General features: G+C 36.5%; 1 protein-coding gene and 1 long non-coding RNA gene across 2 annotated transcripts; one reads left to right on the top strand and one right to left on the bottom strand.

Annotated features, from left to right (window-relative positions):
- The first annotated feature begins 158 nt into the window (after positions 1 to 158).
- Positions 159 to 4,285, top strand: LOC117101915. Its single transcript, XR_004444336.1, has 3 exons — positions 159 to 531; positions 1,961 to 2,067; positions 3,240 to 4,285. It is a non-coding gene; the product is annotated as an uncharacterized LOC117101915 (long non-coding RNA).
- A 1,523-nt stretch (positions 4,286 to 5,808) lies between these two features.
- On the bottom strand, positions 5,809 to 16,551 carry LOC117101796 (ATPase family AAA domain-containing protein 3-B-like). Its single transcript, XM_033241870.1, has 14 exons — positions 16,240 to 16,551; positions 12,663 to 12,739; positions 11,689 to 11,850; positions 11,479 to 11,548; positions 11,154 to 11,319; positions 10,494 to 10,563; positions 9,539 to 9,751; positions 9,031 to 9,156; positions 8,732 to 8,856; positions 8,601 to 8,652; positions 8,400 to 8,470; positions 8,078 to 8,245; positions 7,358 to 7,466; positions 5,809 to 7,259 (listed from the first exon to the last, which is right to left on the bottom strand). The coding sequence occupies exons 1-14, from the start codon at positions 16,460 to 16,462 to the stop codon at positions 7,110 to 7,112; spliced, it is 1,782 nt and encodes a 593-aa protein (XP_033097761.1). The 5' UTR covers positions 16,463 to 16,551; the 3' UTR covers positions 5,809 to 7,109.
- Between the last annotated feature and the right edge of the window lie 261 nt (positions 16,552 to 16,812).

Below are 16,812 nucleotides of genomic sequence, written 5' to 3'. Positions count from 1 at the left end.
TAAGAGACTAAAAATACAGTAAAAACCACCAGAATAGGAAGCAGGTGACAAAATCAACATGCTCCATATTCCTTAATTACTCAAAGCAATGCAAACAACAGTTGCTTCCTTTTGTCATGGTGGGGCAGCATAGTTCTGCGTATTTCGAACATCGAATACATTGCGGTTAGCGCTCTAGTATTCTTATTATACCTCTATGGGAGAACTCTATCTTGTATTTCTAGTATCTTTGGTCAAAGGGAACTGTTGCCGAGTGATCTCCTTCTCAATAATACCGCCATAGTAGTGAGACAATCAATAGTCAAGCGAGTCTGGGGAGGAAACATCATCATCAGGAATACCTGTTTCTGAATTCATCAAGTTTCAATCCCCAGGCTTTGTTTTTTTTATCGACTCAGCAACATTTAGGCTTCAATCAACGGATGACTCAGGCGAGAGTATGTTGGGATGTTTCCATCGTAGCTCCGGAGTGTACATGTAGGCCTATTTATCCTCCTCCTATTTTTGAAGCAAGACTTCCAGACATCGAAGGTGAATTTTAAATGCAATTTCTACATTAACGGTTCCTGTATGGAACAGTGGGTATATTAGTACTACTAGGCCTATTGTACAAAGGCATCATAGAATAGGATGAAAAAATAATAGAAAATCAAAGCTCTTTTTCTTTAGGCCTAGCCTAGCCTACTTCAAAGATGTAGGCCTATATACAGGGGCGGATCCGGGGGGGGGGAGCATGAGGGCCCGTACCCCCTGCCTCTCAGTCAAGCCGAAAAATAAAAAATAGGGTGACAAATTTGAGTTAAAGAGAGGAAGAGTTAAAAAGGGAGTGCACCCATGAGTTCAGTGGCGATACAGCAGTGGCTATATATATCGGATTTTTATTATTCTCCTGAAGACGGTTGAAGAAAGTCAACCGAAACGTCGAGATATTATCAAACTACAACAACAGTTCTTTTCAGAACTATCTACGTGGTGTACCGCAAGCATTAATTATATAATATATTATACTTCGCCATGCAAACCTTCAAACAATATATCGGATTTGTTTTTCAAACATAGGCCAGCGGTGAACAAAGAGAATCATAAATGTGGTTAATTTATGGCTAGAATAAATTCTGTACAGCTATTATAAAAGCCTAATATGATTATACTATTGTTGCATTTAGGTTATAGGCCTAGGTCATGGATTTTATACCTCTCTCGTCATAAAATTTATGGAATACAAAAATAACCTAAACAATATCCCTTTGCTTATACAAGCTTGATAAAACACTGATGTAGTGATACAGCAAACTACGATCGGATTACGTGGTAATCGGGAGTAATAAAGATTGTAGCACCCAATCGCAACGGGTAACAATTGTGAAATCGATTAATTATCGACTACTATTGGTGAGCTTTCAGACACGATTTTACTTTGCGATTGGGTGTTGCAATTGCTACAACCGATCGCAATGCGAAGCTAGTCTGGATGGAGTATAAACCTATAGGCCTAGGCCTAGATACTATTTTTCAAATTGGGACAAGGAAAAGGGTCATTTTGGGTTCATTCGTTAATTAATTAATTCGTTCGTTCTGATTCTGGTTTGGGCCCCCTAATAAAACTGATGTTTAAAGGTTAGAGTTACAAGAATTTACAGCACACCGATTATAATATATAAAAAATGTAGTGTTACAAAAAATAAATGAATTGCACTAATTAGAAATTACTATCAATACAAAAATGCCTAGGTCTATAATATTAATATGCCTTAAAAGGGAGAGATTTTCAATTGAAATAAATTCGATCAGTATCAGACATTGTCTTATATAGGCCTATAGGATGTCGTTCAATCATAGAGCTGCTTTATAAGCTCCAAGGTTCAAGTAAGTGGAACTCCAATTAGGCATATTGTCATTACCATCACGCTATCACTATCACTATAAATACCTTATATCCAAATATTTTTATCCTTTTCAGATTCTCGATGTTGGCAATGGTGGGAGTGGGTAGTAGTTTGTTTGAGCATTATAATAATATGCATTGCCGTCGGCTGTGTGGCTGCTTTTCTGATGAAACGAAATAGGGTACGGCAATAAGGGATACAAAATGTTAAAATTAGGCCTTTGTCATGATGAGCTAAAAAAAAATATGCATGGATGGGATTTGATATTTTCATTGCATAACTGCAAATGTATTCACTTAAAACAAGTACATAAATATTCTTACCAAATATCATATAATATATAATAATATATAATATATACAGTATATATACATATATATGTATCCTGTTTACTTGTTTAGGCTGTTTATTCTAATCTCACCCAGCCTATTGTTTCCAATCATGCTTGCATGAAATTCTCACTTTATACCATCTAGCTTTTTCTACCCTCACTCACTCACCACTGAGGAAGTGCAGACACTTCCGTCATTCATTAATCATTAATGAGTATGTTTATTGTATTAAAGCGAAAGCACATATTTACGAAATGAATGTGCATGTTATAATAATTCTTTGATGATTTATATATAATTTAACAGTGTTAACGGCTATTATATATATATATATATATATATATATATATATATATATATGATTTTATAGGCATAGGCCTATAGGATAAACCTAGAAACAAGTCACATAATGCAATTAATAATCAATTAATTACAAGCGAAATAGTAGAATTGGATGTTTTGAGAATGAAAAAAGAATCTCAGCCTCCACCAGGAATCGAACCCGGGACCTTTCGCTTACACGGTGGCGAACGTCTTACCAACTAGACCATGAAGGCTTTCGTTGGTTGATTCAATTCGGTAGCCACTGAGAGACTTTCAACATTCTGAACGCATCCCCATGGTAATTCGAACACTAGCCTGTTGCTATTGTTGATGATGATAAGATGAGGATGATGATGAGGACGATAACGATGATATGACAACGACGATGTAGTGGTGACTACAGTATAACGTGGATGATGATGATGGCAGCGACGATGGCAATGCTGTAGCCAGCTATTGGGACAGTTGGGACAGTCCCACACAATTTTTCTGATGGGTCCACAAAGAATAGGTCCACATTTTTAAAAATGGGCCCAAATTATGTAATTTTATGCATAAAATGGGCCCACTTTTTGAATAATGAGTCCAGATTTCCCCATATTTAGCTTAAAATGGGTAAAATTTAAGAAAATGGTTCCAGATTTTTCTTTTTTTCATAAAATGGTGTTAACAGAATTATTATATATTTATTTTCCAGGTTGGTATATTGAAAGAAAAAAAAGGTGATCAAAGAAAGCCTGAGGTTACTTCTTCCTGTTGATGAGGTGCTTTAATTGTTTTTATTGTTCCGGTACAGGAGTTTTATTTTGTTTTGTACTGCTGTTGTAAGCTGTAGTATTGTTTGTTTTTCATTTTTTTGTTAGAAGTCGGCTTGCAGCATTGGAAAATGATTCTCGTTATAAGTAACAATAACTACACAGGTAAAATACACTACCTGTATTAGCATGGCCAGCGGAACCGAGGCCGGGCCCCCAACTTTTTGGCAAAAGATATATTTTCATTCATCTTACTAGTGCCCCCCAACCCACTTTGAAAAACGTTCCGCCCGCCCTCCCTGATTAGTGTGTTATATTTTTAGATACCCATTTACACACTGCGGCCCTAATTATACCTGTCTATGTACTGTACACAAATATTTTGATTGATCATTCATTGATGAAAATTTCGTAGGCCAACAGTACTTAAGCCTACATACCTTTTCAGAATTGGACGAGATGAACTTAAAAAAGTGTCGATTTTGATTTTGGTTATCAACACATAACAAGCCTTTAAATTCCCACAATACGCGCTGGCGCAACTCAACCAATGACTGTTTGGGATATGTGTGGGAAATACCGTAAGTGTGCTCAAAATCAGTGGTTTGTGAGAAAACTCACTTTAATTAGAAGATATAAAATTAGTATAGGACAGGGGTGGCGGGCTGATCCTATGAGGAAAAAAAAAAGTGGGTGTGGTCGAGCGTCGCTCAAAATCCATTGAAAGTGGTCCGGTGGCCAAAAAATTAGGTTTCAAAGGCTTATTTAATCGACTTTTAGTGACTTCGTCTAAATATGTAGAAAATACATAGTTGTGGTCCTCAATACAATATTTTCCTCCCTGACCCTGGGGGAAGGGGGGTGTAGTGTGCTATTCAATGCCAGAATTCAATATAAAATCCTTTTACTGACTTATAAGTCACTGACTCTCAATCAACCCGCATACATTAATCAACTGCTTCCCAAATATGTGCCTGGCCGTTCCCTACGTTCATCTGATCTCAATTTAATTTCTGTCCCTCGCACCAACACTAAGACCTTCGGACACAGATCATTTTCATTTGCTGCAGCCACACTCTGGAACGCACTACCACTTCACATTAAAAAATCAGCATCAATTGCTTTATTTAAAAAATCACTCAAAACGCACTTATTCCAACAATAACATGAAGCGCCACTGATAATTACTTCGGTTTTTTAAATGGCGTTATATAAGTTCTTACTTTATTATTATTATTATTATTATTGGTAGAGGAATACTGTAGTACGGTACCAGAAACGGTCTTGAAGTTGATGACCAATAGGTTTTTAGAAACAGTATTTTAAAAATTAATTATTTATTTGTGTGTCGTAAGTTTGTGAAGGCTGAGCCTATGTTTGATTATGTACATTTAAATTGTGTTTTTACTCATATTCTTTGGTAAATAAAATAATGCTCCATGCGACAGCATCATAGGCTTCAACTGATTTGCACTAAGTGTGTTACAACCTCTGGCTGACGGATCTCTGGATCAAGGGTGGTGCCACCAGTGGGGATGGGGGATCGGGGTCATGTATTTGTAGTTGAATCATTGTGCTGTATATACTCTGGAATTGACCATAACTTTAAATGTTGGAAAATAAAAAGAATTTATAAATAAAAATCTCATATTTTATTAACATTATTATTTATGAGACATTTACATTTGGCCTATTTGAAATGCAAATTCAGCAGATGGCAATTATTAATATTTTTTTAAAGATTGTTAATTTTCAACTTTAAGAAACATTTTAATGGCACTGTAATTAGGATTTGAAGTTACTTTTGACTCTTTGAGCCATAGTTGACTTGTTGCTTTAGTTTTTCCTGACCTTTTGTCGCAATTGTACTTATTTTTTGTAATGTTCTTGGTCGAATAAATAAATGAAACAAAATAATGGAATTTAGTGCTGATGGGTATCACCATTTGTTCTACCTTGAGACCCCTGTATAAGTATAGTCTATGCACACATTCATATAAGTGTGGACATTGTTACAAGTACAGTATTCACTGTAGGCCTGCTGTCCGGGCCTAGAGACAAACCTGGGAGGTACAGAAGTCTGACAAAATATCTAAAAATACTAGAGTACAGTACATATTATAAAAAGTAACATCTAAATGTCAATTGATATTTTAAAAAACCTTGCAAAAAGGGTTTTGGCTTGGTTTTCAGTAACATGCTTCAAAATTTGCAATTCATCTATGAAGCAATCAAATTTAAGTCCTCGCTTAATTAAGATATATTAAAACATGAGATCTTGGATCAATTTCTTGATTAATTACAGAAGGCAGTGAATTTGACCTTGGTACTACTGTACCTGGTATTGTTAATTCTCTCTTACACTTGATGAAACAAACATTATATCACCCTTTAAATTCATAACCTTTACATGTGGTTTAATGGAAACCAAAATGATTGGATTTCATGATATTGTTTGCATATAAGGTGATTGTTAATAGCTTCCGCTCTGTTAAACATAAGCCTCAAGAGAATTTTATAAGTTCCTTGTACAGTAATTTTAATGAGGAATAAACTTCACTAAATTCCAGCATGTTAGATACTCACTATAGACCCTATGTAATGTACAGTACTCTTTATCTATGGGAACACACAAATACTGTATATGAATTTAGCGTGGAAATAACACATAAAATGATGGTGTATATATATTTTTTCTTTTTATCATCAACACTTGAAGAACCCCACTGGAATCAAAGTCTTTGAACTTAGCGGTTTATCCTTGGTGGGATTCACACCAAAAAACACTCCTACAACTAAGGGCAAACCACACAAACGCATGTGAGAAAATCCTATACTCCATCATAAGGTGGACTATTTCCTTGATATGTATGAATTTCATGCTGTCTACATTCCCCATTCGTGTGCCCCTGGACATCGCAGGCGATTGTTAGTCAATTGCCCTGTAGTACAGCTTATACCACCTCCTGATGCCAATACTTGACCCACTACTGATCACAATCCTATTGTTATAAATAACAAACCATTCATACATTAAAATTAACTTCTTTAAATAAAAACTAACATATTAAGTTTCCATAGGATTTCATTTATTCTGACCCCTTTGACAATCTTGCGATAAAATTTTACCTTCAATATTGCACAAAGTTATGCATAATAATTAATAATCTATCAGTCACAGTGATTCTATATTTGAATTGGAATCAAGAGTGACATCATTCAATCACATACTGAGTCTTGATAGAGTTTGGTTCAGATTTCAGTTTCTATTAGTTCTAAGATTAGAACTAAGATTAATCTGAACCACAGTGATGGAAAGCTTTTCCAGACAATGTCCCTTATGGGTGGCAACAATCATCTGATGATGAACCAACCCGATGACAATTATCAGTTGTGACATCACAAGATTAGGATTTAAGACTGATGATAGATGGCACACATCACCAGATGATGACCCAAACCAGATGATGAACCTATTCAGATGGCACACATAACTAGAGGAAAAACATTTCCAGATGATTAACTGCACCAGAGTAACTTTACCAAATGGCAAACATCACCAATTGATGAACCTCACCCGATGGCAAGCATTAAACGGTGATGACTACTAACAGATGACCTTCACTAGATGGCTGTTGCTCAAAATCTCTACAGACCTGATAATCATTTATAGTTAGCACCACACAGAAAGAGGAATACTCTGTTATAACATACTCTGTTGCTTTTCTACAACATTTTTCTCTCACCTCCCTCTTATAGTGACCTACTAGATGTTGCCAATTACATAAATCATACTTTTTTGCCTTGGCATTCTAGGCTTTGGTCTCTCGAATCTTTTCCCATTTTGCTTCTTCACTGTCGTGCCATTCCACCTTCTGGGCATGCTGTTTTACTGCTTCCTCAACTCTCATGTCTATCATCTCTGACGTTAACATGCCATTCTCCGCTGCAAAACCACTGGCCTAAAAATCAAAGACAGTTAAAAAATTATCTATCATAAAATCTTTAATACACTTGCTGCGCACTACAAGCACATAAATTCATCTGCATTCAACCTCACCTGCCAAGCAACAGCAAGCTTGGAAATCTCACGGCCAGAAAGTCCCCTCGTCACTTTAGCAATCTCTGAACACTTAGCACCAAAATCCATTTCACCAAGTTTCAATCGTCTGCAATATAACAATAGGATGACACTCAATTACGTCAACAAAATGTAAATATGACAACTAATTATACAGGCAGATTTAGGGAGGGAAGCATGTCCCCCAGTTTTGCCACTGACATTTGTATTTTGCAAATAAATACACTATACTGAAAACAAAATTAGGAATTTATATATACCTCTAAGCCTATATGAAATTGGTGCCCCCTTGTTTCAAGAATTACCCCTGATGTTATATCAAATGGTAGATCAACAGAGAAATTAGCTACATCATGTTGTATTTTAGGAGGCATGGATCTATACTGACATACATTTATACCAGACTCATTTATTAATTGGTAAATATTTGTGGTACTGCCGTGTGTATATTTTGAAAAAACTATTGTGTTGTTGGAAATAGGAATGCCATCCAAATGCTGTTGAATTTGATGTGGAGCTTAACATAGTGGTTAAAATGAAATCCAAGGATGCTGGTTTCAATTTCTGATCTACATCTGTATTGTTTCTTCAAGCATCAAAACTAAATTTAAGAGTATATTATTAGTTCATCCTGTGACCAGTCAATTTATTTGCTATGAGATAAGAATTTTAAAAAATAGAACTAAAAAATTGGCTCACTTTTTACCCTCGGACGCAGGCTTCAGTACAAAGCGATCAAAGTAGAGTCGAACCATGCGCTCACGTTCCTCTAGGTCTGGTAATCGGAATTCAACCATTTCATCTAATCTGTCATTTATTGCCCAGTCAAACTGCTCAGGCTGATTACTTGCTAGTACTAACATAAATCTAAGATTACAAAAAGAAGAAAAGATCATTTATGAAAAGAAATGGATTGATTGTGGTAAAATCAAAATAATGAATCACGCTTAAATATTACTTGAAATCATTAGTCAGACAAGCATTGTTGATTATTGGTTTAGCGAAGAACACATTAACTTACTTATTTGATTGTTCTCCTGTTCGGTAAAGGAACGCATTTAACGTCGCTCGTAAATCTTCACTAATAACCTCCTGAATATAATGAAAAAAACACCCATAAAATTAAAAACAAATTTATTGGATTTCAATTTTTGGTAAAATTTTGGAACACACAAATAAAATGATATAATTTTTTAAAACTGTGAGGGCACACTTCACTTACCATACTTCTTTTCCTAAGAAATGCATCAGCCTCATCTACAAATAAAAGCACTCTGAAAAACAAAATTTAATAATAAATCTTAAGAAAAACAGTTATCAATAACTAACTCAATTTTGCATTTATATACTGACCCTCGTCGACTCGTTGATGCCCAGTCAAACACTTTATGCATAGCTGTCACACCTTCTCGTCCCATTGGGGCGACATCACCTCCGGTCATAATAGCATAGTCCATTCCTGAGGTCAGCGCCAATTTCTAGTTTGGAGAGAGGAGCTCAATGGTTAAGTTATCAACACATTTTGTAAGCTTGACAATAGCATTATACAAGTATTTCGGTGATTATTTTTTGGTCTTATTAACATCAACATTGGACCTCAGATGTTTTAGATATTGGATAAACACAACACTGCCCTCTAGAGGACAACTCACCTTGGCAAATAATGTTTTTCCTGTTCCTGGCGGACCATGCATTAATATATTCCTATACAATCCTTTGTTTGCTTTTGTGTTTCTTGTTGCTATAGCAATTTCTCTAAGTTTCTCTTCAAGCAAGGGCTAAATTTAAAAAATATAAAAAAACAGATTCATTTTACTTAAATTTTAAACAAAACCAGATCAACAATACAAAGTCTTGTTTAAATATTTAAAAAAAATTACTTTGTGAAAAATGTCTGCAGCTTAATGCAACATGAATGAGAGCAGCAAACTGTTAATATATCTAAATAATGATGAATGCTTTGAAGGGAAAAACAAATGGTATAAACAGCAGCAAACAGATTTCAATTTACACAATTCATAAATTATTTATGCAAATAAAGACTTTTAAACCAAAGAGGGCAGCACAAACAATGTTGCCCTGAAATAATAATGGTCAGGACGACAATGGTTACTTTATTAAGATTAAATGAATAGGCAAATAAAACATTATTAGACTTACTTTAAGAACCACACCTTGAAGTGCATCCTCAGCTTTTGTGAAGAGTCGTTTTCCAACAAGAATGGGATGCCGCAATCCCTGAAGAAAGTTGATCCGTGAGGTTTCCCGTACCAATGAGGGTTTGCCAAGCCTAGCCTCAATGTAGCGTGCAGCAACACCGGTTCCCATCTTGGCCGAGTAAATACCAAATGCCAGCAGTGTTAAACCAGCTGCCTACAAAAATATTGAATTGAAAAATATGAATTTCAGTTCATTTAACTGGCTTGAATTGAGTGCCATCCAAACTTAAAAAACTAAGTTCAGTAAAACATTCAAATTTCTGTCAAGTTATGAACTCAACATTTCATCCTGTAAAATGATTAGATATGTTCTGCAAAGTAATTTGTTAGCTTTTTATAAGAAAATATTGTAATGAATTTATCAATGTACTAAACACTGCCATTAATTATATATCAAGATACAGATCATCCTCCAATTCAAGACGGTTTTTATTTCCCAAGTACAGTAACATCTCAAAATTATGTACCCCTCCATCCGAGCACAGTTCATAAATGAGAAAGTTTGTAATCTAGAGAGTTCAATTTTTCATAGCATCTCGGTGGTGAGGGTAGGCCTAGGCCTATGCATACAGTAGTAGAGGGCTAGGCAGGTCTAAGCCTTGCCATGGAAGCAAATTTTTGTTATGCAACAAAATAATACTGTACAGAAGCCAAAATTATCTGATCTCACTTTGAAGTATTCATTTTACGTGATTTCAGAATGAAAACATGACCATTAATATCAAAAACGAATCTTATTCTCTTCATAAAGATCGCGAATCAATTCGAATAGCACCTCATATGAACAAATCCCAAGACTACCCCAGACTACCCCATCAGGTCCCAAAGGTGGTCTTGAATTGAAAGATGAACTATAATGTTATTCTTGAATGTTGTTTGTAATTTTCACAACTTACAGTTGCTGACACCTTATCCCAATCTGAAATAAATCCCTTAAATCCATCACCAATGATTGTACCAGCAGTTCTGAAAAATCCATAAAAATGTTTAAGAGTACATAACAGCTAAAATCAAATACAAAAATGATTATACAATATAAATAGAAATTTCTAGAACAAACATACAGCAAATATATATGTAGTTGAGGAACATAAACAAGAATCAAATTAAATTTCAAAGAGGTAATCAGTGTCAAAATTATACTATTATTAACTAGATCCTGTAGCAAGCCGATCAATCAGGCGAGTTTGCACGACGTCTGGACTGCCTTCAGTACGCCGGCCTGCTCGAGTCAGCCTGCAGTTGATCCGCTCAGCATAGCCAAACAAATTGGTCGAACGATCTACTCGAGTTGGCTCTCTCTGTTGTGGCCGAAAAATATATAAATTACATTCTAAAATCTGCAACTTACTTCTGATCAGCACCAAATTTAAGGAGGACCGAGATACATGTAACCTTGTCAATTTGTGGCAATTAGAAGTAAATCGGTCTATTAGTTTTTGAGTTGGGTCCCCCGAAGTACACATGGACAAACAGACGTGCACTATTGCAATACATTTCACCGTAACTCTTAAAAGGTCCTGGGAGCACTGCATTAAATATAGAAGAGTACTTACTTGAGGCTCTGCAGAACAGTTTCACGGTGTTCTGAGGCCTTCAAGCGAATCTGGTCAGCCCGTATATCTTTGTTTTCTCGCTCAATCTTAGCTTTTCCTCGCAATTCGGCTTCTAGCTTTGTCATCTCATTTTTATGCCTTAGTTCTGCCTCATATTCTATTGTTGCTTTAGAAAAAATAAATAAAATCTTCATTACCAAATGCCAGAAAAAATAATATTTCTTATTTCCATTCTACAAATTTCAATAATTTGTTTCAGATGGTAGGCCTATAGCAATAAATTATAGTAAAATAATTGAAAGAAAATGTTCAAAACATTTCTTACATCGTCGCATACTCTCTTGTTTCTTAACAGACTCCTCCTGACGGGCTAAGTTTTCATCATTCATTCTTTTCTGTGATGATGAGAATGAGAATTTTTGTAAAATTAGTTTAAAAAATATGAAAATAGCCAAAAATACAAAATGTATTAGGTCCATTTAATGAACCATAACTAAATGTATATTAAATACTTTTATAAGTGTTCAATACGTACCTGTTGAACTAACTGGTCATCGTACCGTTTCCTAGCGAGTTGATCCTGGTACTGTGCCCTCTGTTGATGTTGCTGCGTCTCCTGACCGAGTGTTTTACGCTTCTCTTCTTGTTGGACACGTATCTGGTCTATCTTAAATTGCTCGATGGCAGTCTCGTATTCCTGTTGGTTTAAAATAAAAAGGATCTTAAAAAAAATTCCCATTATTTTCATCTTCGAGTGAGTTATTTTTCTTAATAATAGTTAGTCAAATATGAGGCAAAAAAGCACTAGTCTGAGACATTCCTCACCAAGGAATGGGTTCTGCACTTTGCAGAACACATTGTATCTTTTGGAAGAGTAGGGAGATACCCTGATGATGTGGTGCATCATCAGGGTAAGAACAGTCCCTGTCATGAAAATGAAGCTACCAAGCACAACTTCATGACTGCTACAGATACAATAGTCATGAACTAACCTTGCATTGTTAACAGGCTGTGAAGAGGCTCAGGCTACGTTTCAGTCCTAGGTGCAAGCATTTTATGGCATATGAATATAGCAATTAAAAGTAACCACTTACCTAGAAGTAGCTTTTGAGCCTAGTTTGGGGCGATTTCTGTTTAAAAAAAGTCTACAGTAGTATGCATATCAGCACAATGGCGTTATGGCGTTTTAGGTCAGCTAGTCTGACAATGACCGTTATGGAATAGGCTTATGTCGGAGTATTAATTGTAATAGATTTGTAGAGGCAATTTTTATAGATTTGGACAGGCTTTTCTAAATACAGTAATAAATAATAGTTTCTGTATACTTTGCATAGAGTTATTTTGTCGGCTTGTAGTTCAAAGATTTTTGGAGTAAACTATAAATTTGCAAAAAATGATTCTGTGTTTCAAGTTGGAACATATATTGGCTGTGCAGTACGCATTTGGTTTATAATTTATTTATTGCATTTTATTTTTACTAATGCCATTTTGCTCTTAGTTTATTCCTACCTTAATCTTTCCTTGTTTTTCAAGCTGTGTTGACTGTTCCTGCATTTTTGCCAAATCAAGTGCTCCCTTAGCATTTGCTGTAACAATACCATATTAATGTCAGTGGTGTGCCGGAAAGGGGGAGGGGGATCGCGAGGGGCTCCTGTGCAGAGGTCTTGACCTTTTAAAAAACATTACATAGTTCATCAAGGAGAGAAATCTATGTAATTTTTACAGATTAAGGCCTAGGCCTAATAATAAGCCTTTTTTGATGAGTGTTGGGAATTCCTTCAGGGAAAACTCCAGTGCCAAGACGACTGATATTTATACAGATTTGTATGATCCTCTTTTAAGTGTTTAACAGACCTAGAACAAGTCCCTGCCTAGCCCTAGCTAGCTAGCTAGGCTAGGTCGCCTAAAGTGTCAATTCAATTGAATGAATGCTGTGGCTATTTTGACGAGTCGTGAAAATAGCCCCCAATGCTATTCTTACGACGATGGGTGGCGCATGCGCAGTTAGCGTCCTCGTAGGGGAATCTTGAACTGAACGCATCGTGACTGTCTCTAGAGGAAGGCCACATCACAGCTCAGACTCAGTAGAGGCCAGTTAGCATACGCACAGTGGGCTAGCTAGGAGGAAGATTCGTGGCAGTAGTGGACTAGCGTACATCATTTAGCCTACAATTTAAATTTTGTACATGAAAAAAAAACTAAAAATGGAAAATGGAAAATAACCTAATTTCTCGATGGTAACTGAATTTTAGTGACACCGGTCTAGGGCCCTAACAGGACGCAGGGCGGATCCAGACATGTCAGAAAAAGTGGGGGGAGGGGGCAAGAATTGAGATAACACCACCCTAGGAGGTCTGGGGAGTACCCCCGAAAATAACTTCTGAGGCGTTTTTGATGATCAGTTTTTTTTTTTTTTTTTTAAATTTTCCAAAATGGGGGGATGGCGGCTGCCCTCTAAATCCGCCCCTGGGACGTTATAGGCCCACAAATTTATATTTCCTACAAACAGGTTCCCACTGTACTCTTGAGGGTGAAAGCAGACATTCTTTATTCCCAGCCTTCAAGAACGTGGGCGCACTTCTGCAAAGATAGAAGTAGGTTAGATGCTGGCTATTTTTAGGTGCAACGCATGGAATGGCAGTGAAGATATATGCGCGTGTTACTTTTTATACATTAACTATATACATTGTCATCATTAACTTGGCTCTGCTATGGTTCTGATTTTTTTATTTTGTTAAAAAATTATTAATATTTTTAATGCTTTCAATCCATTTCAATATGAGCATCTATATGGATAACAATATAAATTGTAATTTATTATTATCATATGGATTCAGATTTCACACAATATTCACGATTTGGATTAGGATGATAATGTAGTAACATACTGGTAGTCCTTCTAAATAGCCGGGAAACAGTGGCGTAGCCAGAACATTTCTGAAGGGGGGGGGCAGTGTGGGTCTGTGATATTGTGTGGGGGACAAGTGTTCTGATCGAAGTGAGGAACCAAATGCTGGGGCCAGGGGGCCGTGAATTTTACAATATGGCTATATAAATGTCTATCTTTACGTGACCTCAGCCCATTTGCTCTCAAGTAATAATTTGCTCTCAAGTAATAATGTATAAATCAAGTAAAATTTCTATGGAATTCAAGAATTAAAATGAACATCATATTGTTTTATAGCAGTTTATTCATATTATACAGAACATTTTAAACCATGATGAAACTATTGTATTTTGTATCTTAATACGAATTACAGTTAAATTTTAAAAACATGAATAACCGGGAACACGATTGTACTTTAGCCATTGTGTTGCAACAAGAAAAGTGTTTAGAGAATTATAATGCTAGTTTGTATAAATGCCTATGGCAAAACTACGAAAAGATTGAGCTGAATTCGAGCAATCATCGACATGTAGAAATGTCAATGAACCTCATTAGCCACCTCAAAGGGGGGGGNTCAGGGGGGGGGGGGGGGGGGGGAGAAAGAGGGGGAGCAGGCCAAATTCTGGTGGTGCTACGCCACTGTCGGGAAACAACAGATGAATATGATGAAACTATCTTGAATCTAGCCTTGAAATCAAGCATGTGAAATGTTCTGTTATGTAACTTTATTGCATAGTATTTTACAAAAATCAGATAAATGCTTATTTGATTTAACAAATCAATTTAATATCGTACCAAAAAGCATGGTCTTTTATTATGAAGCATTCGGAAATTCATAAAATTCTACTACTGTATTACATAATAAAAATGTAGGCCTATTGCGTATCCCTGAACTGTGATGTGACATGCCTAGAAACTGAAAGGTCCATCGCTATATGAAGTTTACTCCTAGCTACTGTAGCCCATTGCGCATAGTCTAAATGGCCTCTACCGAGTCTGAGCATAAAATTCCTCCATGGTCTGAACTATGTGGCCTTTCCCTAGGTATAGACATAGACAGTCGCGGTGCGTTCCGCTTTAGTTTCCCCCGACGAAGATGGTAACCACGCATGCACCACCCATCGTCGTAGGAATAGCATTGGGGGCTATTTTCACGACTTGTCGTAAAAATAGCTGCAGCGTAGAATGAAAGACATTAAACTTGAAAAACTGGTGCTAATACGGTTTCGCATCTGGTCGTAAAATTAATTACTAATTACATACTACACAGAGACGAACTACAAAACAATACAAGTTTCTGCAATAATTGGTCACAAAAATTACAATTGGGTACAAATTATATGACATTGACAGACACTGCGGATGAAACCTCGACAGTCGTCGACCATGGTGCGGCGAAGCAGAGTTGATTGTGTTGAGCGATCGGGTGTTATATCGATATACAGTCCGTCCTAATTAGGCCACGAGAATGAAAGTTGTAGATTTGCGTCCGAAAAATTTTGAAAACACATGAGGCATTTTTTCATTTTTCATTATTTTTTTTATAAATGCTGTCCACAAGCCGCGGCATTGGTAATTTTACATTTATTCCCAAGAAACAATGCTTACAGCTCAGTCATAAATGTATTCTAGCCTATAAAACAGATCCTTTTCTACATTTAAGACCTCTTTAAACATACAAGATTTCCTATTGGTCAGAAAGATCGATTTGACCCGTAAATGACCTCAGCAGTGATCGGCGATCGTGGTTCGATGTGGCCAGGCCTGCCTTCGCTCGGTGTTGGCGACGAGTGATCAGTGATGAATAGATCGTTTTTCTGTCTGTTTACGACTTAGAAAGTATATTTTTTTTTCAAAATAATGAACTTTTCAAAATAATGAACATTTTCGTGCGGTAGCTTTTTAGGCATGCGGGCGGTGGATGCAAATCTACAACTTTCATTCCTGTGGCCTTATTGGTTAAATAACTTAATTAGAAACCATAGTTGTGGAATAATAAGTGGCTTATCATCAAAGAACATGTTAGTATTAAATAACTGTAAGTTATAAATAATTTGGTAACCATTTTTAGGGTTGGATGCGAAACCGTATTAGCGCCGAAAAACTGACATAAAAATGATGATTATGATACAGGCATATATAGCATAGCACACATTAGCCAAAAGCTTGTACAGCAAGATTTAAGCTAAAAACACCTACCTGACCTATCTAGTTCTTTGGCTGCCTTAGCTGCACGCTCTAGGCCGGTTGGATCAAAGTTTGACCAGCTACCGGCGACTTTCTTCGCCTCATCTCCGCCTCCTTTTTTGCCATCATCGCTACCCCCTGCTCCACCGGGTAAAGTCAACCCATCGGGAAGCTGAGGTAATTGTGAAAATTCGGCCGGAACCGGGTCTTTCTTGACACCAAATAACCAAGACATATTTATTATTTAAAGAGTTTGCAAAAACTATAGAATAAATTGCCTGTGCCAAATTTCCTATCCTACATGCAAGACCCCAAACTATATGATAGAACTATATTGCAAAAAATGACTAGCCAATCTAATATAACACACGTGGTATGGCGGTGCATTTCGTGATTTCATTAAAAAAATTTTGTAGAGGGCGCTCGTCGTTATTGTAATAAAATACAAGAGGATACACAAGATACAAGATTGTATTGTCGGAAAATTGTTTCCACTGGCAATTTCACAAGGTACACACAGCACAGACCAGTAATAAATAAATCCCCGACGAGAGGAAAGTGAGCGTGGTCGGGCGTCGCTCAAAT

This window comes from Anneissia japonica, unplaced genomic scaffold (genome assembly GCF_011630105.1).
Source record: "Anneissia japonica isolate Jap-2015-1 unplaced genomic scaffold, ASM1163010v1 scaffold4988_len2956909_cov206, whole genome shotgun sequence".
NCBI lineage: Eukaryota > Metazoa > Echinodermata > Crinoidea > Comatulida > Comatulidae > Anneissia > Anneissia japonica.
Note: the sequence above shows the minus strand (reverse complement) of the source record. Positions and strands in the feature narration are given on the sequence as shown.

What these genes read in the sequence shown, in the direction of transcription:
- LOC117101796 (XM_033241870.1), bottom strand. Translation starts at nt 16,462, where the DNA reads ATGTCTTGGTTATTTGGTGTCAAGAAAGACCCGGTTCCGGCCGAATTT. An exon ending in GGGATAAGGTGTCAGCAACT is followed by an intron (nt 9,752 to 10,493) that starts GTAAGTTGTGAA and finishes ATATTTTTGTAG; the next exon opens with GCAGCTGGTTTAACACTGCT. An exon ending in TTCAAGGTGTGGTTCTTAAA is followed by an intron (nt 9,157 to 9,538) that starts GTAAGTCTAATA and finishes TTTTAAATTTAG; the next exon opens with CCCTTGCTTGAAGAGAAACT.